This window comes from Xenopus tropicalis, chromosome 2 (assembly GCF_000004195.4).
Source record: "Xenopus tropicalis strain Nigerian chromosome 2, UCB_Xtro_10.0, whole genome shotgun sequence".
NCBI lineage: Eukaryota > Metazoa > Chordata > Amphibia > Anura > Pipidae > Xenopus > Xenopus tropicalis.
In genome coordinates this window covers 659562-684944 of record NC_030678.2, presented here as the reverse complement: position 1 = coordinate 684944, position 25383 = coordinate 659562, and the positions used below count along the sequence as shown (strand labels likewise).

The window sequence follows — 25383 nt, the reverse complement described above, 5'->3', positions numbered from 1 at the left end:
GGGCAAGAGAAGATTCAGCAGTGAGTGCCCCCTGTACCACCTTCCCTTGGGCAAGAGAAGAATTCAGCAGTGAGTGCCCCCTGTACCAACCTTCCCTTGGGCAAGAGAAGATTCAGCAGTGAGTGCCCCCTGTACCAACCTTCCCTTGGGCAAGAGAAGATACAGCAGTGAGTGCCCCCTGTACCAACCTTCCCTTGGGCAAGAGAAGATTCAGCAGTGAGTGCCCCTGTACCCGCTGTACCAACCTTCCCTTGGGCAAGAGAAGATTCAGCAGTGAGTGCCCCCTGTACCAACCTTCCCTTGGGCAAGAGAAGATTCAGCAGTGAGTGCCCCCTGTACCAACCTTCCCTTGGGCAAGAGAAGATTCAGCAGTGAGTGCCCCCTGTACCCGCTGTACCAACCTTCCCTTGGGCAAGAGAAGATTCAGCAGTGAGTGCCCCCTGTATCAACCTTCCCTTGGGCAAGAGAAGATTCAGCAGTGAGTGCCCCCTGTACCAGCTGTGCCAACCTTCCCTTGGGCAAGAGAAGATTCAGCAGTGAGTGCCCCTGTACCCGCTGTACCAACCTTCCCTTGGGCAAGAGAAGATTCAGCAGTGAGTGCCCCTGTACCCGCTGTACCAACCTTCCCTTGGGCAAGAGAAGATTCAGCAGTGAGTGCCCCCTGTACCAACCTTCCCTTGGGCAAGAGAAGATTCAGCAGTGAGTGCCCCTGTACCCGCTGTGCCAACCTTCCCTTGGGCAAGAGAAGATTCAGCAGTGAGTGCCCCTGTACCCGCTGTATCAACCTTCCCTTGGGCAAAAGAAGATTCAGCAGTGAGTGCCCCTGTACCCGCTGTACCAACCTTCCCTTGGGCAAGAGAAGATTCAGCAGTGAGTGCCCCCTGTACCAGCTGTGCCAACCTTCCCTTGGGCAAGAGAAGATTCAGCACTAAGTGCCCCCTGTACCAACCTTTCCTTGGGCAAGAGAAAGTTCAGCAGTGAGTGCCCCCTGTACCAACCTTTCCTTGGGCAAGAGAAAGTTCAGCAGTGAGTGCCCCTGTAACCGCTGTACCAACCTTCCCTTGGGCAAGAGAAAGTTCAGCAGTGAGTGCCCCTGTACCCGCTGTGCCAACCTTTCCTTGGGCAAGAGAAGATTCAGCAGTGAGTGCCCCCTGTACCCGCTGTACCAACCTTTCCTTGGGCAAGAGAAGATTCAGCAGTGCGTGCCCCTGTAACCGCTGTACCAACCTTTCACATGTTTATAGCTGTCACTGTGCCCCACCAGTAATGCCTGTGACTGTGCCCATCTAAGTACAGTCCCATCAGCAGGGGGCACTCTGGGCACTGGGCTGCCAACACAAGGGAGGGCAGAGGAAGAGGAGGCCGCCCTATCTACAGAGACTTTGCTCCAGGATTTAGTTAATAAATACCAGTCAAGTAACCAAAAGATGGCACCGAGATCTGAATGGGGGCAGTAAGTTGGTGCAGGGGGTAAGGGCAACAGTGAGCTGGGGGGCATATTTTGGCCTCACCAATGAGCTTAGGGCCGCCCACATGTCAACGCTGGGCACTGCAGCAACACCTCTGAGCTCATTGTGGCAATGCCCAGTCTGAACTGGTTGGCACCCAGCATTGGGCTAATGGCACACGTAACATTTCTGCGCCAACAGGCAGTTTCCATTCAAGCTGACAGGGACACAGGGGGCACCACTGATTATGAGAGGCAGTTTTTGGGGAGAAAGCACCCCCTGCCAGTGCCAGTCTTTCCATTCACGCTAATGACAGGGGGCACTGTTTCCGCCAATCACAAAGGCAGCTTTAAGTGTGGGCCAATCACAAGCAGGTATTAAAGGATAAGTAAAAGACTCTACATATCCCCCAGAATGACACAGCTCTCCCCCTACACTGACTCTCTGCTGTCCTCTCTATGGGGGAAGCCACACGGAGCAACTAGTAGCAGCTACTTGTCACAGCTACTAAACCAGCCAATGCCGATCATTTACTGATAACCGTGTGTGTTTAGCAGAGGGAATTCTCACTAGTGCCTATGGCAGGGGATTTCCTGGCGTTTAGTAGCCGTGACAGCTTCATACTGCTCTTGGTGCCCTTTCTCCTACATCTCCCATCATCCCTTCTGGCCCCTTGGAAGCAAAGGGGTAACTGTGCAAGAGAAATGATATAATGCAGCGGACATTAGGTATTTATATTCTGGTACAAAGATACAATTTTGTTCTACACCAATGCCTACAAGTTCCCATCATCCTCTCTGGTTTAGCTGGGAAAGTTACAGGTGTAGAGACAGTGGAGGGTTCATATGAGGGTACATCTCCCATCAGCCTCTCTGGCCCAGCTGTAGGAACAGTGAACCATCAGCTTAATGATGATGCCACTGGCACCAGGAGAGTTTTGTGGCCAAAAGTTTCAGTTTTCTAATACACTCAAGCCTACAAGTCCCATGATTCCCTCTGTTGGGTGCAGTTGTAAAGAGAAACACTGACACTAGGGGTAGGGGGACTGAGAAGGTTCTAGGGGCAGCACCCACTAATGACACCCCCAGCACTTTGTCTCATTCCCCTGAGCAGGGTCACAGGTCTGTCCTTCAAGTAAACTCCAGCAAGTGAGGGGGGCCCCCCCAAGGGCCTTTGGGGGTTGTAAGGGGGGTAGAGAATGATGGCTGTATGTTCTGTTCATGTTTTCCTACATGGCCAGTAGGTGGCAGTATAGTTAGGAACAGAAGGTGCTGTGCTTACCACCTGCCACCAGGGGGGGTTATAGGGAGAAGGGCAGCCACACCCAGATTTGGGGTCTTTATGGGAGGGCACAGTGATGGGGCAAGATGGAGGAAGAGAAGCAGAGGGAAAGGAGTAGAGGCTGAGAGTAGGCACTAGGTGAGTGTGAGTAGCCAACATGGGCCCCTACCTAGGCAGTTAGTGGCCCCCCAGTTATACAGAGTCTGCAGCTGCTTAGCGGCTCTGTATCACTGTGCTCTGTATCATAGCAACGGCAACGCCCATCCGTTCTACAGCCGGGAGTTATATTTGGCAATAAAAGGAAAAGGGGTATAAAGGAGGGGCAGTTCCAAGCAGGAAATAGTGATACACACAGGGCTGCACTGCTGCCTGGGAATGAGAAAGAATAGAAATAACAGTACCCCTTACTTGCAGCCCCCCAGCAACTTTACTCACAGCAACTTTACTTGGGGCCCCCCAGCAACTATACACGCAGCCCCCCCAGCAACCTTACTCACAGCAACTTTACTTGGGGCCCCCCAGCAACTATACATGCAGCCCCCCAGCAACTATACATGCAGCCCCCCAGCAACCTTACTCACAGCAACTTTACTTGGGGCCCCCCAGCAACTATACACGCAGCCCCCCCAGCAACTTTACTCACAGCAACTTTACTTGGGGCCCCCCAGCAACTATACACGCAGTCCCCCCAGCAACTTTACTCACAGCAACTTTACTTGGGGCCCCCCAGCAACTATACACGCAGCCCCCCCAGCAACTTTACTCACAGCAACTTTACTTGGGGCCCCCCAGCAACTATACACGCAGCCCCCCAGCAACTATACATGCAGCCCCCCAGCAACCTTACTCACAGCAACTTTACTTGGGGCCCCCCAGCAACTATACACGCAGCCCCCCAGCAACTTTACTCACAGCAACTTTACTTGGGGCCCCCCAGCAACTATACACGCAGCCCCCCAGCAACTTTACTCACAGCAACTTTACTTGGGGCCCCCCAGCAACTATACACGCAGCCCCCCAGCAACTATACATGCAGCCCCCCAGCAACCTTACTCACAGCAACTTTACTTGGGGCCCCCCCAGCAACTATACACGCAGCCCCCCAGCAACTTTACTCACAGCAACTTTACTTGGGGCCCCCCAGCAACTATACACGCAGCCCCCAGCAACTTTACTCACAGCAACTTTACTTGGGGCCCCCCAGCAACTATACACGCAGCCCCCCAGCAACTATACTCACAGCAACTTTACTTGGGGCCCCCCCAGCAACTATACACGCAGCCCCCCAGCAACTATACACGCAGCCCCCCAGCAACTTTACTCACAGCAACTTTACTTGGGGCCCCCCAGCAACTTTAATTGGGGCCCCCCAGCAACTATACATGCAGCCCCCCAGCAATGTTACTGAGCTCTGAGTGCCTGAGCGGATACAATACTGCGGGTGCGAGTGCCTGAGCGGATACAATACTTTGGGTGTGAGTGCCTGAGCGGATACAATACTGCGGGTGTGAGTGCCTGAGCGGATACAATACTGCGGGTGTGAGTGCCTGAGCGGATACAATACTGCGGGTGTGAGTGCCTGAGCGGATACAATACTGCGGGTGTGAGTGCCTGAGCGGATACAATACTGCGGGTGTGAGTGCCTGAGCGGATACAATACTGCGGGTGTGAGTGCCTGAGCGGATACAATACTGCGGGTGTGAGTGCCTGAGCGGATACAATACTGCGGGTGTGAGTGCCTGAGCGGATACAATACTGCGGGTGCGAGTGCCTGAGCGGATACAATACTGCGGGTGCGAGTGCCTGAGCGGATACAATACTGGGGGTGCGAGTGCCTGAGCGGATACAATACTGCGGGTGTGAGTGCCTGAGCGGATACAATACTGCGGGTGCAGGTACAACGAGGGGCAGATTGTGGGACTTGTACACAGGCTGACAATCCGCCTGGGGGACCTTACGCTTAGGCAGCCCCCTAGCAGCTTATCTGCCCATGTGTAGGCCCCTCCTAAGGGATTTGGGCTGAAATGACACAGGGAACCAATTGGGCAGGACCTCTGGGTGGGACCCTTAATAGTGACCCCCCCCCCCCCCCCAGCAACAGTCGAGTAGTAACACCGAGTAGTACAGAGTAACACCCCAGTAACAACCCCAGTAACAACCCCAGTAACACCCCCAGTAACACCCCCAGTAACAACCCCAGTAACAACACACAGTAACAACCCAGTAACAACACACAGTAACAACCCCAGTAACAACCCCAGTAACAACCCCAGTAACAACACACAGTAACAACACACAGTAACAACCCAGTAACAACACACAGTAACACCCCAGTAACACACAGTAACACCCCAGTAACAACACACAGTAACAACACACAGTAACAACACACAGTAACAACCCCAGTAACAACCCCAGTAACAACACACAGTAACAACCCCAGTAACAACACACAGTAACAACCCAGTAACAACACACAGTAACACCCCAGTAACACACAGTAACACCCCAGTAACAACACACAGTAACAACACACAGTAACAACACACAGTAACAACACACAGTAACAACCCAGTAACAACACCCCAGTAACAACACACAGTAACAACCCAGTAACACCCCAGTAACAACACACAGTAACACCCCAGTAACACACAGTAACACCCCAGTAACAACACACAGTAACAACCCAGTAACCCCCCAGTAACACACAGTAACACCCCAGTAACAACACACAGTAACAACCCCAGTAACAACCCCAGTAACAACCCCAGTAACAACACACAGTAACACCCCAGTAACACACAGTAACACCCCAGTAACAACACACAGTAACAACCCAGTAACACCCCAGTAACAACACACAGTAACACCCCAGTAACACACAGTAACACCCCAGTAACAACACACAGTAACAACCCCAGTAACAACCCCAGTAACAACCCCAGTAACAACCCCAGTAACAACCCCAGTAACAACCCCAGTAACAACCCCAGTAACAACACACAGTAACACCCCAGTAACACACAGTAACACCCCAGTAACAACACACAGTAACAACCCAGTAACAACCCAGTAACACCCCAGTAACACCCCAGTAACACCCCAGTAACAACACACAGTAACCCCCCAGTAACACCCCAGTAACACCCCAGTAACACCCCAGTAACAACACCCAGTAACAACCCCAGTAACAACCCCAGTAACAACCCCAGTAACAACACCCCAGTAACAACACCCCAGTAACAACACCCCAGTAACAACACCCCAGTAACAACACCCCAGTAACAACCCAGTAACACCCCAGTAACAACACACAGTAACACCCCAGTAACACACAGTAACACCCCAGTAACAACACACAGTAACAACCCAGTAACAACACACAGTAACAACCCAGTAACAACACACAGTAACAACCCAGTAACACCCCAGTAACAACACACAGTAACAACCCAGTAACACCCCAGTAACAACACACAGTAACACCCCAGTAACAACACACAGTAACACCCCCCCAGTAACACCCCCAGTAACAACCCCCCCCAGTAACACCCCAGTAACACCCCCAGTAACAACCCCCCCCCAGTAACACCCCCAGTAACAACCCCCCCCAGTAACACCCCAGTAACACCCCCCCCAGTAACAACCCCAGTAACTCCCCCAGTAACACCCCAGTAACACACAGTAACACCCCCCCCAGTAACACACAGTAACACCCCAGTAACAACCCCAGTAACTCCCCCAGTAACAACCCCAGTAACACACAGTAACACCCCCAGTAACACCCCCCCCAGTAACACACAGTAACACCCCCCAGTAACACCCCCCCCAGTAACACCCCCCCAGTAACACCCCCAGTAACAACCCCAGTAACAACCCCAGTAACACCCCCAGTAACACCCCCAGTAACACCCCCAGTAACACCCCCAGTAACACCCCCAGTAACACCCCAGTAACACCCCCCCAGTAACAACCCCAGTAACTCCCCAGTAACACCCCAGTAACACACAGTAACACCCCCCCCAGTAACACACAGTAACACCCCAGTAACAACCCCCAGTAACTCCCCAGTAACAACCCCAGTAACACACAGTAACACCCCCAGTAACACCCCCCCCAGTAACACACAGTAACACCCCAGTAACACCCCCCAGTAACACCCCCCCAGTAACACCCCCAGTAACACCCCCAGTAACACCCCCAGTAACACCCCCAGTAACACCTGAGACTCAGGCGATACTGTGCCATTCCCTCTCTCTCTATGGGGCTTTTATAGGGTACGCAGCCCCGGCTCTAGGCCCCACCCCCTGGGATCCCCAAAGACCAATCAGTAACCGGTTAGCTCTGTGGGACACACCCCCCCTGCAGCACTGGGTCGGTCCCGTCACTGTATGGGGAAACCCTGTAGGTACAGAGCGGCCCCCCCACTGTATGTATGTACCTACCGCATGTATGTAGCCCCTGCCCCGCAGAGCTTACAATCTGATTGGGAGGGAGAGTTACACAGATCATTACCAGGAGATTCCCCAGTGCGGCAGGTACAGCCCGGGCCCGGGGGGAAATGGCGGGGAGGGCGGGGCTGCAGCCGGACACACACACTTACCGATCGATACAACGAACAGCAGCAGAGAAACAACCTCCCGGCACCGCCACAACATCATCCTACCGCCCCTCAGCACCGACCGGCTCCGCTCCTACCGCTCCTACCGACACTTTCACTTCCCTCAGGGCGGGGCTTCCTGGTACTAACAGGAGAGATACGGCGCCCTGACTGGGATTGGCCGGTGGCTCTGTCTGTCACTAGAAAGGGGCGGGACTTCCTTTTGTTTTCAATGACTGTGAAGGAATAGGGCGGAGCCGTTTATAAGCTCAGTGCGGGGCAATATAAGTTACTGTAGCGCCTATATCTCTCTTATTGATCCTTTAGCCCTCTGTGCTACTCAAGGGGCGCCCCCAGGGGTAGTAACGTGTGGTATCACCCTGTGTGTGGGGCAAGGGGCACCCCCAGGGGTAGTAACGTGTGGTATCACCCTGTGTGTGGGGCAAGGGGCGCCCCCAGGGGTAGTAACGTGTGGTATCACCCTGTGTGTGGGGCAAGGGGCGCCCCCAGGGGTAGTAACGTGTGGTATCACCCTGTGTGTGGGGCAAGGGGCGCCCCCAGGGGTAGTAACGTGTGGTATCACCCTGTGTGTGGGGCAAGGGGCGCCCCCAGGGGTAGTAACGTGTGGTATCACCCTGTGTGTGGGGCAAGGGGCGCCCCCAGGGGTAGCGTGTGGCATCACCCTGTGTGTGGGGCAAGGGGCGCCCCCCGGGGTAGTAACGTGTGGTATCACCCTGTGTGTGGGGCAAGGGGCACCCCCAGGGGTAACGTGTGGTATCACCCTGTGTGTGGGGCAAGGGGCGCCCCCAGGGGTAGTAACGTGTGGTATCACCCTGTGTGTGGGGCAAGGGGCGCCCCCAGGGGTAGCGTGTGGCATCACCCTGTGTGTGGGGCAAGGGGCGCCCCCCGGGGTAGTAACGTGTGGTATCACCCTGTGTGTGGGGCAAGGGGCGCCCCCAGGGGTAGCGTGTGGCATCACCCTGTGTGTGGGGCAAGGGGCGCCCCCCGGGGTAGTAGCGTGTGGTATCACCCTGTGTGTGGGGCAAGGGGCGCCCCCAGGGGTAGTAACGTGTGGTATCACCCTGTGTGTGGGGCAAGGGGCGCCCCCCGGGGTAGTAACGTGTGGTATCACCCTGTGTGTGGGGCAAGGGGCGCCCCCGGGGTAGTAACGTGTGGTATCACCCTGTGTGTGGGGCAAGGGGCGCCCCCAGGGGTAGTAACGTGTGGTATCACCCTGTGTGTGGGGCAAGGGGCGCCCCCCGGGGTAGTAACGTGTGGTATCACCCTGTGTGTGGGGCAAGGGGCGCCCCCAGGGGTAGTAACGTGTGGTATCACCCTGTGTGTGGGGCAAGGGGCGCCCCCCGGGGTAGTAACGTGTGGTATCACCCTGTGTGTGGGGCAAGGGGCGCCCCAGGGGTAGTAACGTGTGGTATCACCCTGTGTGTGGGGCAAGGGGCGCCCCCCGGGGTAGTAACGTGTGGTATCACCCTGTGTGTGGGGCAAGGGGCGCCCCCCGGGGTAGTAACGTGTGGTATCACCCTGTGTGTGGGGCAAGGGGCACCCCCAGGGGTAGCGTGTGGTATCACCCTGTGTGTGGGGCAAGCGGCACCCCCAGGGGTAGTAACGTGTGGTATCACCCTGTGTGTGGGGCAAGGGGCGCCCCCAGGGGTAGTAACGTGTGGTATCACCCTGTGTGTGGGGCAAGGGGCGCCCCCAGGGGTAGCGTGTGGTATCACCCTGTGTGTGGGGCAAGCGGCACCCCCAGGGGTAGTAACGTGTGGTATCACCCTGTGTGTGGGGCAAGGGGCGCCCCCAGGGGTAGTAACGTGTGGTATCACCCTGTGTGTGGGGCAAGGGGCACCCCCAGGGGTAGTAACGTGTGGTATCACCCTGTGTGTGGGGCAAGCGGCACCCCCAGGGGTAGTAACGTGTGGTATCACCCTGTGTGTGGGGCAAGCGGCACCCCCAGGGGTAGTAACGTGTGGTATCACCCTGTGTGTGGGGCAAGGGGCGCCCCCAGGGGTAGTAACGTGTGGTATCACCCTGTGTGTGGGGCAAGGGGCGCCCCCAGGGGTAGCGTGTGGTATCACCCTGTGTGTGGGGCAAGCGGCACCCCCAGGGGTAGTAACGTGTGGTATCACCCTGTGTGTGGGGCAAGGGGCGCCCCCAGGGGTAGTAACGTGTGGTATCACCCTGTGTGTGGGGCAAGGGGCGCCCCCAGGGGTAGTAGCGTGTGGTATCACCCTGTGTGTGGGGCAAGCGGCACCCCCAGGGGTAGTAACGTGTGGTATCACCCTGTGTGTGGGGCAAGGGGCGCCCCCAGGGGTAGTAACGTGTGGTATCACCCTGTGTGTGGGGCAAGGGGCACCCCAGGGGTAACGTGTGGTATCACCCTGTGTGTGGGGCAAGGGGCGCCCCCAGGGGTAGTAACGTGTGGTATCACCCTGTGTGTGGGGCAAGGGGCGCCCCCAGGGGTAACGTGTGGTATCACCCTGTGTGTGGGGCAAGGGGCACCCCCAGGGGTAGTAACGTGTGGTATCACCCTGTGTGTGGGGCAAGGGGCGCCCCAGGGGTAACGTGTGGTATCACCCTGTGTGTGGGGCAAGGGGCGCCCCCAGGGGTAGCTTGTGGTATCACCCTGTGTGTGGGGCAAGGGGCACCCCCAGGGGTAGTAACGTGTGGTATCACCCTGTGTGTGGGGCAAGGGGCGCCCCCAGGGGTAGTAACGTGTGGTATCACCCTGTGTGTGGGGCAAGGGGCGCCCCCAGGGGTAGCGTGTGGTATCACCCTGTGTGTGGGGCAAGCGGCACCCCCAGGGGTAGTAACGTGTGGTATCACCCTGTGTGTGGGGCAAGGGGCGCCCCCAGGGGTAGTAACGTGTGGTATCACCCTGTGTGTGGGGCAAGCGGCACCCCCAGGGGTAGTAACGTGTGGTATCACCCTGTGTGTGGGGCAAGGGGCGCCCCCAGGGGTAGTAACGTGTGGTATCACCCTGTGTGTGGGGCAAGGGGCACCCCCAGGGGTAACGTGTGGTATCACCCTGTGTGTGGGGCAAGGGGCGCCCCCAGGGGTAGTAACGTGTGGTATCACCCTGTGTGTGGGGCAAGGGGCGCCCCCAGGGGTAACGTGTGGTATCACCCTGTGTGTGGGGCAAGGGGCGCCCCCAGGGGTAGTAACGTGTGGTATCACCCTGTGTGTGGGGCAAGGGGCGCCCCCAGGGGTAACGTGTGGTATCACCCTGTGTGTGGGGCAAGGGGCACCCCCAGGGGTAGTAACGTGTGGTATCATCCTGTGTGTGGGGCAAGGGGCGCCCCCAGGGGTAGCTTGTGGTATCATCCTGTGTGTGGGGCAAGGGGCGCCCCCAGGGGTAGCTTGTGGTATCACCCTGTGTGTGGGGCATGGGGCACCCCCCATTAGTTCTGAGCCGTGAGAGGGAACCTTATAGCGGGTCCTTAGGTTTGGGGGTGTCTCCTGAGCGCCTTGAGCTGGGGGTTATAGGTTGGTGTAACTAGATGGGCCCCACAGCAAATTCAATTTAGGGCCCGAAACAGTAAGTTGGCTAATTTTACCAAGATACTGAAATTACTCATTAATTACGGACTCACTGCCCCCCCCCCCCGGGCCCCTGTGCAGCCTCAGGGTCTGATTCCTCTGTAGTTTTGCCCCTACTCACAGCTGGGACCCCATTTGCCTCTTTTTTTCTGTTTGCAGAGCTGCCAGCCCATTCCATGGGGGAGATACTGACCCACTCCGGGCCCTTCTGGGACTTTATTTCACCTTCTCACTCAGTTTGGGGGGAATTCAGCCCTACGGAACCGGGTCAGCATCTCCCCCATGGGCTGGCAGCTCTCTGTTCCTTTAGCAGTCGGTTCCTCTGGGCCGTGGTGGTTCTGTGTATTTGTGGCTTAGAATCGGTGTTAATAAAGCATTTACTAAAGGGTTCTGAGGTATCAGAACCGGTCCGGCTGTAGGGCCTGGCTATAGTTGGGTCAGGGGGAAGCAGCTGTGGGTGCAGGCGGGACAGTCTGTGGGTTTCTGGTATATGGGGGTTACAAGGGGGTTGCCTTTGGGTTAAGTGGTTCTTCTTGGGAAGTTAATGGTGGGGGGCAGAGGGGGCATTTCCCCCCCCCCGTGCGGCGGGGCGGCATGCCACCCTAGGCCCGGGCCTTTGCAGCCTCGCCACAATTGGGCCTATTGGGCAAGGGAACACACGGGGCCCTATAAGGTAGTGACAGGGGGCCAAACTGCTTATTAGGTGACCCTGCCAAATCTTTAATGTGCGGCCCTTCATTTGGCTCTGTGAGGCCCCCCCTAGTGACTCCCCCCCCCCCAGAACTACAGGCCATGGGCAGTCTCTGCACTAATGGGCATAAGCCTCTCATTTATTACCCCACAGTCTGCCCCCCCACTGCCAGCACATGTTCCTTTCTCATTGTTATTGTATCCAACCTGGGAACTGCCCCATTGCCCCCCCCCCCCCAGGGTCTGCACCAAAAACATTCAGCCCTCACTTAGTGGAAACATAGGGGGGCAATCATCACCCCAAAGCCACAAGTCCAGGGCAAGGAGCATCGGCACATGTGTGTATATGGGGGGGAAGGGGTTGCCCCAGGAATTTTGGGAGTTAGTTACATTCTCCCATGGTTCCCTACCCCTGGGAGTGTGAGTGTGGGCTGGGAGTGTGAGTGTGGGCTGGGAGTGTGTGTATGGCGGGGGGGTTAGTAACATTCTCCCATAGTTCCCTGCCCCTGGGAGTGTGAGTGTGGGCTGGGAGTGTGAGTGTGGACTGGGAGTGTGTGTATGGGGGGGGGGTTAGTAACATTCTCCCATAGTTCCCTGGGAGTGTGAGTGTGGGCTGGGAGTGTGTGTATGGGGGGGGGGTTAGTAACGTTCTCCCATGGTTCCCTGCCCCTGGGATTGTGAGTGTGGGCTGGGAGTGTGTGTATGGGGGGGTTAGTAACATTCTCCCATGGTTCCCTGCCCCTGGGAGTGTGAGTGTGGGCTGGGAGTGTATGTATAGGGGGGGTTAGTAACATTCTCCCATAGTTCCCTGCCCCTGGGAGTGTGAGTGTGGGCTGGGAGTGTGAGTGTGGGCTGGGAGTGTATGTATAGGGGGGGGTTAGTAACATTCTCCCATGGTTCCCTGCCCCTGGGAGTGTGAGTGTGGGCTGGGAGTGTATGTATAGGGGGGGGGGTTAGTAACATTCTCCCATGGTTCCCTGCCCCTGGGAGTGTGAGTGTGGGCTGGGAGTGTGTGTATGGGGGGGGGGGGTTAGTAACATTCTCCCATGGTTCCCTGCCCCTGGGAGTGTGAGTGTGGGCTGGGAGTGTGTGTATGGGGGGGGTTAGTAACATTCTCCCATGGTTCCCTGCCCCTGGGAGTGTGAGTGTGGGCTGGGAGTGTGTGTATGGGGGGGGGTTAGTAACATTCTCCCATGGTTCCCTGCCCCTGGGAGTGTGAGTGTGGGCTGGGAGTGTGGGCTGGGAGTGTGTGTATGGGGGGGGGTTAGTAACATTCTCCCATAGTTCCCTGCCCCTGGGAGTGTGAGTTGTAGGCTGGGAGTGTGAGTGTGGGGGGGGGGTTAGTAACATTCTCCCATAGTTCCCTGCCCCTGGGAGTGTGAGTGTGGGCTGGGAGTGTGAGTGTGGGGGGGGGGGGTTAGTAACATTCTCCCATAGTTCCCTGCCCCTGGGAGTGTGAGTGTGGGCTGGGAGTGTGTGTATGGGGGGGGGGGGGTTAGTAACATTCTCCCATAGTTCCCTGCCCCTGGGAGTGTGAGTGTGGGCTGGGAGTGTGTGTATGGGGGGGGGGGGTTAGTAACATTCTCCCATGGTTCCCTGCCCCTGGGAGTGTGAGTGTGGGCTGGGAGTGTGTGTATGGGGGGTGGGGTTAGTAACATTCTCCCATGGTTCCCTGCCCCTGGGAGTGTGAGTGTGGGCTGGGAGTGTGTGTATGGGCTGGGAGTGTGAGTGTGGGCTGGGAGTGTGTGTATGGGGGGTGGGGTTAGTAACATTCTCCCATGGTTCCCTGCCCCTGGGAGTGTGAGTGTGGGCTGGGAGTGTGTGTATGGGCTGGGAGTGTGAGTGTGGGCTGGGAGTGTGTGTATGGGGGGTGGGGTTAGTAACATTCTCCCATGGTTCCCTGCCCCTGGGAGTGTGAGTGTGGGCTGGGAGTGTGTGTATGGGCTGGGAGTGTGAGTGTGGGCTGGGAGTGTGTGTATGGGGGGGGGGGGTTAGGAACATTCTCCCATAGTTCCCTGCCCCTGGGAGTGTGAGTGTGGGCTGGGAGTGTGTATGGGGGGGGTTAGTAACATTCTCCCATGGTTCCCTGCCCCTGGGAGTGTGAGTGTGGGCTGGGAGTGTGTGTATGGGGGGGGGGGGTTAGTAACATTCTCCCATGGTTCCCTGCCCCTGGGAGTGTGAGTGTGGGCTGGGAGTGTGTATGGGGGGGGTTAGTAACATTCTCCCATGGTTCCCTGCCCCTGGGAGTGTGAGTGTGGGCTGGGAGTGTGTGTATGGGGGGGGGGTTAGTAACATTCTCCCATAGTTCCCTGCCCCTGGGAGTGTGAGTGTGGGCTGGGAGTGTGTGTATGGGGGGGGGGGGTTAGTAACATTCTCCCATAGTTCCCTGCCCCTGGGAGTGTGAGTGTGGGCTGGGAGTGTGTGTATGGGGGGGGGGTTAGTAACATTCTCCCATGGTTCCCTGCCCCTGGGAGTGTGAGTGTGGGCTGAGAGTGTGTGTATGGGGGGGGGTTAGTAACATTCTCCCATAGTTCCCTGCCCCTGGGAGTGTGAGTGTGGGCTGGGAGTGTGTGTATGGGGGGGGTTAGTAACATTCTCCCATGGTTCCCTGCCCCTGGGAGTGTGAGTGTGGGCTGGGAGTGTGTGTATGGGGGGGTTAGTAACATTCTCCCATGGTTCCCTGCCCCTGGGAGTGTGAGTGTGGGCTGGGAGTGTGTGTATGGGGGGGGGGGGGGGTTAGTAACATTCTCCCATAGTTCCCTGCCCCTGGGAGTGTGAGTGTGGGCTGGGAGTGTGTGTATGGGGGGGGGGGGTTAGTAACATTCTCCCATAGTTCCCTGCCCCTGGGAGTGTGAGTGTGGGCTGGGAGTGTGTGTATGGGGGGGGGGTTAGTAACATTCTCCCATGGTTCCCTGCCCCTGGGAGTGTGAGTGTGGGCTGGGAGTGTGTGTATGGGGGGGGGGGGTTAGTAACATTCTCCCATGGTTCCCTGCCCCTGTGAGTGTGGGCTGTGAGTGTGAGTGTGGGCTGGGAGTGTGTGTATGGGGGGGGGGGGTTAGTAACATTCTCCCATAGTTCCCTGCCCCTGGGAGTGTGAGTGTGGGCTGGGAGTGTGTGTATGGGGGGGGGGGGGGTTAGTAACATTCTCCCATAGTTCCCTGCCCCTGGGAGTGTGAGTGTGGGCTGGGAGTGTGTGTATGGGGGGGGGGGGGTTAGTAACATTCTCCCATAGTTCCCTGCCCCTGGGAGTGTGAGTGTGGGCTGGGAGTGTGTGTATGGGGGGGGGTTAGTAACATTCTCCCATGGTTCCCTGCCCCTGGGAGTGTGAGTGTGGGCTGGGAGTGTGTGTATGGGGGGGGGGGTTAGTAACATTCTCCCATAGTTCCCTGCCCCTGGGAGTGTGAGTGTGGGGCTGGGAGTGTGTGTATGGGGGGGTTAGTAACATTCTCCCATAGTTCCCTGCCCCTGGGAGTGTGAGTGTGGGCTGGGAGTGTGTGTATGGGGGGGGGGGTTAGTAACATTCTCCCATAGTTCCCTGCCCCTGGGAGTGTGAGTGTGGGCTGGGAGTGTGTGTATGGGGGGGGGTTAGTAACATTCTCCCATAGTTCCCTGCCCCTGGGAGTGTGAGTGTGGGCTGGGAGTGTGTGTATGGGGGGGGTTAGTAACATTCTCCCATAGTTCCCTGCCCCTGGGAGTGTGAGTGTGGGCTGGGAGTGTGTGTATGGGGGGGGGGGTTAGTAACATTCTCCCATAGTTCCCTGCCCCTGGGAGTGTGAGTGTGGGCTGGGAGTGTGGTATGGGGGGGGGGGGTTAGTAACATTCTCCCATAGTTCCTGCCCCTGGGAGTGTGAGTGTGGGCTGGGAGTGTGAGTGTGGGGGGGGGGGTTAGTAACATTCTCCATAGTTCCCTGCCCTGGGAGTGTGAGTGTGGGCTGGGAGTGTGTGTATGGGGGGGGGGTTAGTAACATTCTCCCATAGTTCCCTGCCCCTGGGAGTGTGAGTGTGGGCTGGGAGTGTGTGTATGGGGGGGGTTAGTAACATTCTCCCATAGTTCCCTGCCCCTGGGAGTGTGAGTGTGGGCTGGGAGTGTGTGGGGGGGGTTAGTAACATTCTCCCATAGTTCCCTGCCCCTGGGAGTGTGAGTGTGGGCTGGGAGTGTGTGTATGGGGGGGGGTTAGTAACATTCTCCCATGGTTCCCTGCCCCTGGGAGTGTGAGTGTGGGCTGGGAGTGTGTGTATGGGGGGGGGTTAGTAACATTCTCCCATAGTTCCCTGCCCCTGGGAGTGTGAGTGTGGGTGGGGTTGTGCAACAGGCGGGCACATTCCTTGCACTCCCATGGGGCGGGGGCCGGGGGGCCCTTAGGGTCAGAGGATAATCCCGGCACTTCCAGCTGAGGCAGCAGATTCCCAAGCTCCTTCCCACCGGCTCCTCTCTCTCCTATTGGATTTGCTGGTTCTGACCCAGAGTTCCTGCTCTCTCTCTCCAGGAATATCTGGATCGGGCTGTGAGTGGGTGAGACTGCGGGCAGTGCCCTGGGGAGCAGATGGCAGAGAATGGCAGCAGGAAGGAAGCCCAGGGTCGGACTCAGTGCCCCCAGTGCCAGCAGCCTTTCTGCCAGCCCCGGATCCTGCCCTGCCTGCACACTCTGTGTGGGGGGTGCCTGGCCAAGCTGGAGCCCTTCAGTGCCCTGGGCAAGGGGCACAGCGCTGGCACCCACTGGAGCGTATTGTGCCCGGTGTGTGACTCTGAAGTGGCGCTGCCAGCTGGAGGGGTAGAAGAGCTGTTACCGGATTGGTTGGCAGAGGCTGAGGTGCTGCTTGCCCAAGTGCAGAGCGGGGGGCTGGCGCTGCCATGTGACCTGTGCAGGGAGGGGCAAGCAGAGAAGCGCTGCCAGGAGTGCAAGGTGAACGTGTGTGAGTTCTGCTGCCAAGCGCACAGGTGAGTAGGGCACAGACTGGGCACCGACGTGTGAGACCCTGTTTCCCCTTGGGTACTTGGGGCCAGTCTGGGGGGCTCCAATTCAAGGGGAAGTTAGACCTAGAAGTCTCACAGTGTCTGACTTGTTTATATCTGAGCAATCCTGCAGTTGGTCTCTGTATTGTGTTGGCCTTTCCCAGAGTACATCTCTCCACTGTGCATCTAATATGCCAGGGACAGGCAAGCTCTTATGTTGTAGGACTACAACTCCCAGCATTCCTACAGGATCTGAGCTGTCTTCTGCAACATCCCGAGCACCGGTGGCTGTTCTATCTGGGTTGCTAGGGGCAGTTACCATAACAAAGAGGAAACTGAGCGGTTTTTCCTTGTTATCAGACTTGGCTTTTAGTTTAGCATGCTTTGGGATTTGCCCTTCCTCCCTGGGTCATTTTCTGCTTCAAAAGAATGTACCTACTTTTTATAAACGACCAATCGCACAGATGTCTCTCCATGATCTAAAATTCCCTTCTCATTGCCTGGGCTCACTCTGCCCCCCCCTGGAATTACTGCCTCTGGGGGGGGTGAATCTCACCTACAGCTCCTCGGGGCAGGAATGTCTGTACACGTGGAATAGAATGCACCTGGGGCAGGAACACATCCTGATTGGCCCATGGGAAGCACCTTGGGGCAGGAACACATCCTGATTGGCCCATGGGAAGCACCTTGGGGCAGGAACACATCCTGATTGGCCCATGGGAAGCACCTTGGGGCAGGAACACATCCTGATTGGCCCATGGGAAGCACCTTGGGGCAGGAACACATCCTGATTGGCCCATGGGAAGCACCTTGTTGAACTCCAAGGGGCCCAACTTGGACTCCAATTACAGGGAGTTTATAACTGGGCAAATTCCTGCCCTCGGGCCCCGACCCAGAGGAACCAGTACATTCCTGGGATACCTACTGGGCTCTCCCTGCTAGTGACTTACCTGCCCCCCTGCTACTCACTGGGGTAACTAGAACTTCCAGGGGCCACAGCATAGTGTGTGTGAGATATAAGTGGCTGTGGGTAGGGCCGGTGTATGTAAGTATATACAGTATTTATACAGAGGGGGGGTGCCTATAAAAGCATTGGGTGGGGGCATCACGGTTTCTTCCTGTTTGGGGGGGGACTCCCCAGGAGAAGCCACAGTGACTCTGCTGGGGGCAGGATTTCCCCTAATTGCGTGCCCATCAGCAGGGTAGGGGTTGGGGGGGGGGGGGGCAGCTGTATTTCTAGTTCCCTCAGGAACAGGAAAGCACCAGAACTTGCCCAACTCCCCCACATATTATATTTATCCCAATTCTCTGGAACCCCCCACCTTCCCCTTTATCTGAGCAACTAGAGACTGAACCCACAAACCTCCTACTGCTACTTCAGCTTTGGGGTGGGGGTATCAGAGGGGGGGTTGGTGGGTCGGCCCCTGCCGGTATCTGTGCTGCCCCCATGTAATTAGCGTATCATTAGCCCGCCAGCTAATTAGCTTTATCCAATCCTGGGGCTCCTACATAGCAGGGAACTTATATGTCGGGGGGGGGGGGGGGGGGGCACACACAGAACCAGCCTCCTTCCTCACCTGAAAGTGCCCCAAGGGGAGGGGGGATCCCTACAGTGAGCGCAATGCTGCGTGTGTCACAATACCCACAATGCTCAGCAGATCCAGCACTTAAGAGGTTAAACACATTAGGGGGTTATTTACTGATCCACAGGGGGTAAGGGCTTCCCTGCCCCCCCCCCCCCCTCTGGGGCAGGGGAGTGTGTGGGGGGGTTCTTAGAAATGTGGAAGAGCAGGGGGTGCATAGAAATGTGCGTGGAGGCGGAGCCTACACATCCCTCTCATTGGTCTCTGTGGATTAGTATTGAAAGTCGCCCTGGCGGAGCTGCTGATTGGCTGCCACTATAACCAGTGTCGCTTGCAATGGCCAATCGTATGATAAGTGGGGCCCCTCACCGCTTTTGGCCCCCATAACTCATGTCTCCTATTTCTTTCCAGGCGGCAGAAGAGGACGGCGGCGCACCCCCTGCACCCCCTGCAGGACCTGTCCCTGGGGACCATCCTCCCACCTGCCCCCTGCTGCACGTTGCACCCCCTGGAGGCACTTGGGTTGTTCTGTGAGCCCTGCACCGTGCCCTGCTGCCGGGACTGTGCCATCGGCCATCACAGGGGCCACGATCTCCGGCCGGCGGCTGAATGTGCCGGGGGGCACCGGGAGTCTCTGCTCAGGGCCCTACAGGAGGCTGAACCCCATATAGAGCAGCTGGAGGCTGCCCTCGGGGGGGTACAGGAGGCGGGGAAGGCTCTGGGGCAGAGAGCTTTGGGGCTGAGGGCAGAGGTTGAGGCCTTCATTGAGGGGTATGTGAGGGCTGTACTGGAGCACAAAGCTGCCCTGCTGAGGGACATTGAGGAGGAGACACAGCGGAGGCAGCAGGTTCTGGCCCTGCGAAAGGCCCAGTTACAGCAGCAGCTTTTGGACCTACGCACTGCCTCAGGCTTCACTAGAGACCTGGTGGCCCGGGGCCCAGACCTCCATCTGCTCCAAGCCCAGGGCTTGGCACTCACCCGCCTAAAGGAACTGAACCAGGGGGCACCCAGGGCGGCAGATCAGAACAACCCTGCGGGCATCCAGTTTAGTCCCTGGGAGGAGGCCGGACTGTGCCAAGGGTACCAAATGCAGGGGGTGCTGCAAGTAAAGGCAGCGGATCCTGGCAAATGTGAGGCCCGGGGGGCAGGTAAGCAGAATGGGCAGGTACCCCACATATTGTTTCCTGTACCCCTTACCCAGGACCACTGGCAGTAGGACCCAGAGGGAAGGTTCTGATGGGCCCACAAATTCTGGGAGACGCAGGAAGCCAATAAATATCTGTAAGAGCGCATTCCTTATGGGAAATGTTAGGGGCGGGGCCTATCTGGGCTCCCAGGTTTCCTGTTTTGTGGGATTCCCTGTAGAACCCACTGACCCTACTGGGAGCTGATCCGGTTGCACCCGGGGAGAGTGACAATAACCCAATGGGACTGCCTGTGTGTAAGTGTACAGGCGGCATAGTGAGGAGGCTGGGGCAGAAGAGCTTGCACTCGGTTACACAGGAGGTGCAGATACAGTGGGAGAATGGGATATCTGTGTGTGTGTGGCACGATTGCCTCATCATGTTGATTGTGCCAGCGCCCGGGTTATATCTGCCTTTCTGCCCCTCAGGTCTCCAGTCCGTGTGCCAGGGGCAACCCGCCAGCTTCACCTTCTTCTGTAGAACTGCAAGTGGGGACCCCGTGCTGGGGGGGCAGCCGCCAAGCGTCACCATTGTACACAAGGACACAGACAGGTAACAGCACCCCCTAATGTTCTACTGGCACGCAGGCCCCATGAGCTGGGCACCCATGGGTGGGCAACACCCTAATGGGTGTCAGTGCTGTCATAATAGTGTTTATTGTGTGTGACTGTAATAGTGAGAGACGGCGCCGTAATAGTATTTATTGTGTGACTGTAATAGTGAGAGACGGCGCCGCGATAGCGTTTATCGTGTGTGACTGTAATAGTGAGAGACGGCGCCGTAATAGTGTTTATCGTGTGTGACTGTAATAGTGAGAGACGGCGCCGTAATAGTGTTTATCGTGTGTGACTGTAATAGTGAGAGACGGCGCCGTAATAGTATTTATTGTGTGACTGTAATAGTGAGAGACGGCGCCGCGATAGCGTTTATCGTGTGTGACTGTAATAGTGAGAGACGGCGCCGTAATAGTGTTTATCGTGTGTGACTGTAATAGTGAGAGACGGCGCCGCGATAGCGTTTATTGTGTGTGACTGTAATAGTGAGAGACGGCGCCATAATAGTTTTTATCGTGTGTGACTGTAATAGTGAGAGACGGCTCCGTAATAGTGTTTATCGTGTGTGACTGTAATAGTGAGAGACGGCGCCGCGATAGCGTTTATTGTGTGTGACTGTAATAGTGAGAGACGGCGCCATAATAGTGTTTATCCTGTGTGACTGTAATAGTGAGAGACGGCGCCGTAATAGTTTTTATCGTGTGTGACTGTAATAGTGAGAGACGGCGCCGTAATAGTTTTTATCGTGTGTGACTGTAATAGTGAGAGACGGCGCCGTAATAGCGTTTATCGTGTGTGACTGTAATAGTGAGAGACGGCGCCGTAATAGTGTTTATCGTGTGTGACTGTAATAGTGAGAGACGGCGCCGTAATAGTGTTTATCGTGTGTGACTGTAATAATGAGAGACGGCGCCGTAATAGTGTTTATCGTGTGTGACTGTAATAGTGAGAGACAGCGCCATAATAGCGTTTATTGTGTGTGACTGTAATAGTGAGAGACGGCGCCATAATAGCGTTTATTGTGTGTGACTGTAATAGTGAGAGACGGCGCCGTAATAGCGTTTATTGTGTGTGACTGTAATAGTGAGAGACGGCTCCGTAATAGTGTTTATCGTGTGTGACTGTAATAGTGAGAGACGGCGCCGCGATAGCGTTTATTGTGTGTGACTGTAATAGTGAGAGACGGCGCCGTAATAGTGTTTATCGTGTGTGACTGTAATAGTGAGAGACGGCGCCGTAATAGCGTTTATCCTGTGTGACTGTAATAGTGAGAGACGGCGCCGTAATAGTGTTTATTGTGTGTGACTGTAATAGTGAGAGACGGCTCCGTAATAGTGTTTATTGTGTGTGACTGTAATAGTGAGAGACGGCGCCGTAATAGTGTTTATCCTGTGTGACTGTAATAGTGAGAGACAGCGCCGTAATAGTGTTTATCGTGTGTGACTGTAATAGTGAGAGACGGCGCCGTAATAGTGTTTATCCTGTGTGACTGTAATAGTGAGAGACGGCGCCGTAATAGTGTTTATTGTGTGTGACTGTAATAGTGAGAGACGGCGCCGTAATAGTGTTTATCGTGTGTGACTGTAATAGTGAGAGACGGCGCCGTAATAGCGTTTATTGTGTGTGACTGTAATAGTGAGAGACGGCTCCGTAATAGTGTTTATCGTGTGTGACTGTAATAGTGAGAGACGGCTCCGTAATAGTGTTTATCGTGTGTGACTGTAATAGTGAGAGACGGCGCCGTAATAGTGTTTATCCTGTGTGACTGTAATAGTGAGAGACGGCGCCGTAATAGTGTTTATCCTGTGTGACTGTAATAGTGAGAGACGGCGCCGTAATAGTGTTTATCCTGTGTGACTGTAATAGTGAGAGACGGCTCCGTAATAGTGTTTATCCTGTGTGACTGTAATAGTGAGAGACGGCGCCGTAATAGTGTTTATCCTGTGTGACTGTAATAGTGAGAGACGGCTCCGTAATAGTGTTTATCGTGTGTGACTGTAATAGTGAGAGACGGCGCCGTAATAGTGTTTATCGTGTGTGACTGTAATAGTGAGAGACGGCTCCGTAATAGTGTTTATCGTGTGTGACTGTAATAGTGAGAGACGGCTCCGTAATAGTGTTTATCGTGTGTGACTGTAATAGTGAGAGACGGCTCCGTAATAGTGTTTATCGTGTGTGACTGTAATAGTGAGAGACGGCTCCGTAATAGTGTTTATTGTGTGTGACTGTAATAGTGAGAGACGGCGCCGTAATAGTGTTTATCTTGTGTGACTGTAATAGTGAGAGACGGCTCCGTAATAGTGTTTATCGTGTGTGACTGTAATAGTGAGAGACGGCGCCGCGATAGCGTTTATTGTGTGTGACTGTAATAGTGAGAGACGGCGCCGTAATAGTGTTTATCGTGTGTGACTGTAATAGTGAGAGACGGCTCCGTAATAGTGTTTATCGTGTGTGACTGTAATAGTGAGAGACGGCTCCGTAATAGTGTTTATCGTGTGTGACTGTAATAGTGAGAGACGGCGCCGTAATAGTGTTTATCCTGTGTGACTGTAATAGTGAGAGACAGCGCCGTAATAGTGTTTATCGTGTGTGACTGTAATAGTGAGAGACGGCGCCGCGATAGTGTTTATCGTGTGTGACTGTAATAGTGAGAGACGGCGCCGTAATAGTGTTTATTGTGTGTGACTGTAATAGTGAGAGACGGCGCCGTAATAGTGTTTATTGTGTGTGACTGTAATAGTGAGAGACGGCGCCGTAATAGTGTTTATCCTGTGTGACTGTAATAGTGAGAGACGGCGCCGTAATAGTGTTTATCCTGTGTGACTGTAATAGTGAGAGACGGCGCCGTAATAGTGTTTATCCTGTGTGACTGTAATAGTGAGAGACAGCGCCGTAATAGTGTTTATCGTGTGTGACTGTAATAGTGAGAGACGGCGCCGTAATAGTGTTTATCCTGTGTGACTGTAATAGTGAGAGACGGCGCCGTAATAGTGTTTATTGTGTGTGACTGTAATAGTGAGAGACGGCGCCGTAATAGTGTTTATCCTGTGTGACTGTAATAGTGAGAGACGGCGCCGTAATAGCGTTTATCGTGTGTGACTGTAATAGTGAGAGACGGCGCCGTAATAGTGTTTATCGTGTGTGACTGTAATAGTGAGAGACGGCGCCGTAATAGTGTTTATTGTGTGTGACTGTAATAGTGAGAGACGGCGCCGTAATAGTGTTTATCGTGTGTGACTGTAATAGTGAGAGACGGCGCCGTAATAGCGTTTATCGTGTGTGACTGTAATAGTGAGAGACGGCGCCGTAATAGTGTTTATCGTGTGTGACTGTAATAGCGTTTATTACGCTTTCCCACGGGGTGGGTTTAGGGTTCTCACAGCAGCTACATGTGCTCTGTCTCTGTCTCTGTCTCACCCCCATGTGGCTGCTGAGCACGAATTTCACTCACCAGTGTGTAACTTGCCCTTTATTAGTTTGGCAGCATTCTGATAGTAAGCTCTTGGGCACACTATGTAACTGCTTGCCATACTTGCCCTGGCTATGAGCTCCCTGGCACAACAGTTTTGGGTTCCTGGGCATCTCCCGGGTATCCGCCCATCTCTCCCATAATCCCAGAAGCCTCAGATGAAACAAAACGTTAAGTTAAAGGGACATCAAAGGTTTATTCCCCATGAGCCCAACCCAACTGCTAAAGCCCCATATACCCTATACCCACAGATAGGGGCAAATAGAGTTCCATACAGTGAGTGGGGTAGACTCATTGCATGTAACTATTTGCCCCTATTTCCCCTATTATAGTACCGTATATACTCGAGTATAAGCCCAGGGAGGGAAATGCAGCCGCTACTGCTAAGTTTCAATAATCAAAATAAATAATAAAGGACAGTGTGTCCCCCTGTGATCTCTCCATAAATATATCATGCTGGCAGCTGCAGATTAGGGAAAGGATGGAGGACCAACAACTTGCTGTTCCAGAATCTTCCCCCTTCTTCACAAGCTGATAGTGACCATGATTGTCTGACACCCTTCTTATTTTAAATGTTTCTGCCATGGCACCCACTGATCCATCATATAGGCCTCCCGGCTTTCTCCCAAAACCTTCCCCCAAGTCTCCCCCGGCCATAAAGTCTTCTTCCTCCTCAGAATGTCTCTCCCTGCAGAAAGTGGTGCAACAAGCACGTTACAAATCCATATACTCCAGTATAAGCCGAGGGTGACTTTTTGAGCACATTTTTGGCGCTGAAAAACTCTTATACTCGAGTATATACGGTATTCCTCTCTATATTGGGAAGGTGATGTTTCCCCCCAGCCTCCCCCCCCCCCCCCTCCATTAGAATCTAATTATTATTATAATGTGTGTATGATGCCCCATTGCGAGTGCCCCCCCCCCCCACTTAGTATTTACCTTTTCTGTACCACCCAGATCTCTCCATCCATCCATCCAAGACAATCAAGATGGCACCTTCCACATCTCCTATTTGGCCCCGGAGCCCGGGGAGCTCTCCATCAGCGTCAGCCTGAGGGGCCAACACACCCCGGTAAGTACAGGTCATTGCCCTATAGGGACCAATGGGCATTGTGTGGGCACTTGCTCTGACCAACCCACCTGGAATCCATATTGGCCGACTCTCTCCCCTCTCTGGTGCCCAGGGCTCTCCATTCAGTGTGAAGGTGAGGGGCAAATCTCAGCGACACCCAGGCATCTACCACTGCTGTACATTCTGCTCCAGCGGGGGCCAGAAGGAGGCTCGGTGTGGATGTGGTGGCACCATGCCAGGTATGGGGGGGGCAACACCCAAGGGAAACGTAGACTGGCAACTGTGGGTACATCAGACTATACCAATTATGTTACCCCAGTTCTACTCCTTTCTGCCCCTGGGCTGACTGTTTGGTGCTAGAATTTCACTCTTACCCCCTATCTTGCCCCTTGCAGGTGGCTATCAGGGCTGCGGCCATGGTCACAAGGGCCACCCTGGCCAATCCCACTGGTCATGTTGTGGAGCCACCAAGGAGAAATCAGAGTGTTTAGGAGTCAGTTCCTCTGCCCCCCGAAACCTGTTGCGCACTGTGGCTCTGTGATGGAGATGTGGGGCCGTCGGGTCACATACTGGTACTGGTGGGATCCCATGGAGAACTGAACCAGGAACCCAGTCTCCCACCACAGGTACAATGCGGATCTACAACTGGCTCCTCCCAATGCGCTGCACTCGGCTGAAAGAGGAGCCCAGCGTGGGATTGTGGGTGTGGCTGGTCTGCCGTGGCTTCTGGGAAATTGGTACCTGACCGTACCAATCTGTATGTGCCCCTGTGTAGGGAGCGAATGGGCCAAGGAACCAGAACCACTCGATGATGATACTGCTGTTAGATTTCTGCTGCTGAACAGACTCCCCAATGTGAGTGCTGTTACTGTGGGGTAACCCCACACTCAGGTGCCCCCCAATACACTGCACTGGCGCCTAATGGGTCAGTTTAACTCAGGGTTATAAGAACATTAAAATATCCTTCTCTCCAGCAGTTGGTTCTGCTCATCA

The 25383-nt window shown here is 55.2% G+C and overlaps 2 protein-coding genes and 1 long non-coding RNA gene across 6 annotated transcripts in view; 1 reads left to right on the top strand and 2 right to left on the bottom strand.

The window, feature by feature from the left end:
- The window catches only part of LOC108645376, a 5112-nt gene extending 1236 nt beyond the window's left edge, over positions 1 to 3876 (bottom strand). The window contains exons 1-2 of one of the 3 annotated variants that reach the window (XR_004221178.1): positions 295 to 3876; positions 91 to 245 (exon numbers count right to left, since the gene is read on the bottom strand). This is a non-coding gene — a long non-coding RNA (uncharacterized LOC108645376). Of the gene's footprint in view, positions 1 to 90 lie in introns of all 3 variants that reach the window. The other 2 variants (XR_004221180.1, XR_004221179.1) reach the window with 2 other exon arrangements.
- cd58 (CD58 molecule) overlaps positions 1 to 7507 on the bottom strand; it is a 24191-nt gene extending 16684 nt beyond the window's left edge. The window contains exon 1 of the mRNA XM_031896398.1: positions 7336 to 7507. Within this exon, the coding sequence (XP_031752258.1) occupies positions 7336 to 7393 (58 nt within the window). The 5' untranslated portion in view covers positions 7394 to 7507. The remainder of the gene's footprint in view (positions 1 to 7335) is intronic.
- Positions 7159 to 25383, top strand: trim45 (tripartite motif containing 45). Of its 2 annotated transcripts, XM_031895907.1 has the most exons (7): positions 7159 to 7270; positions 16062 to 16513; positions 18523 to 19259; positions 19724 to 19847; positions 24276 to 24390; positions 24503 to 24629; positions 24786 to 25380. In XM_031895907.1, the coding sequence occupies exons 2-7, from the start codon at positions 16119 to 16121 to the stop codon at positions 24929 to 24931; spliced, it is 1644 nt and encodes a 547-aa protein (XP_031751767.1). In that variant the 5' UTR covers positions 7159 to 7270; positions 16062 to 16118; the 3' UTR covers positions 24932 to 25380.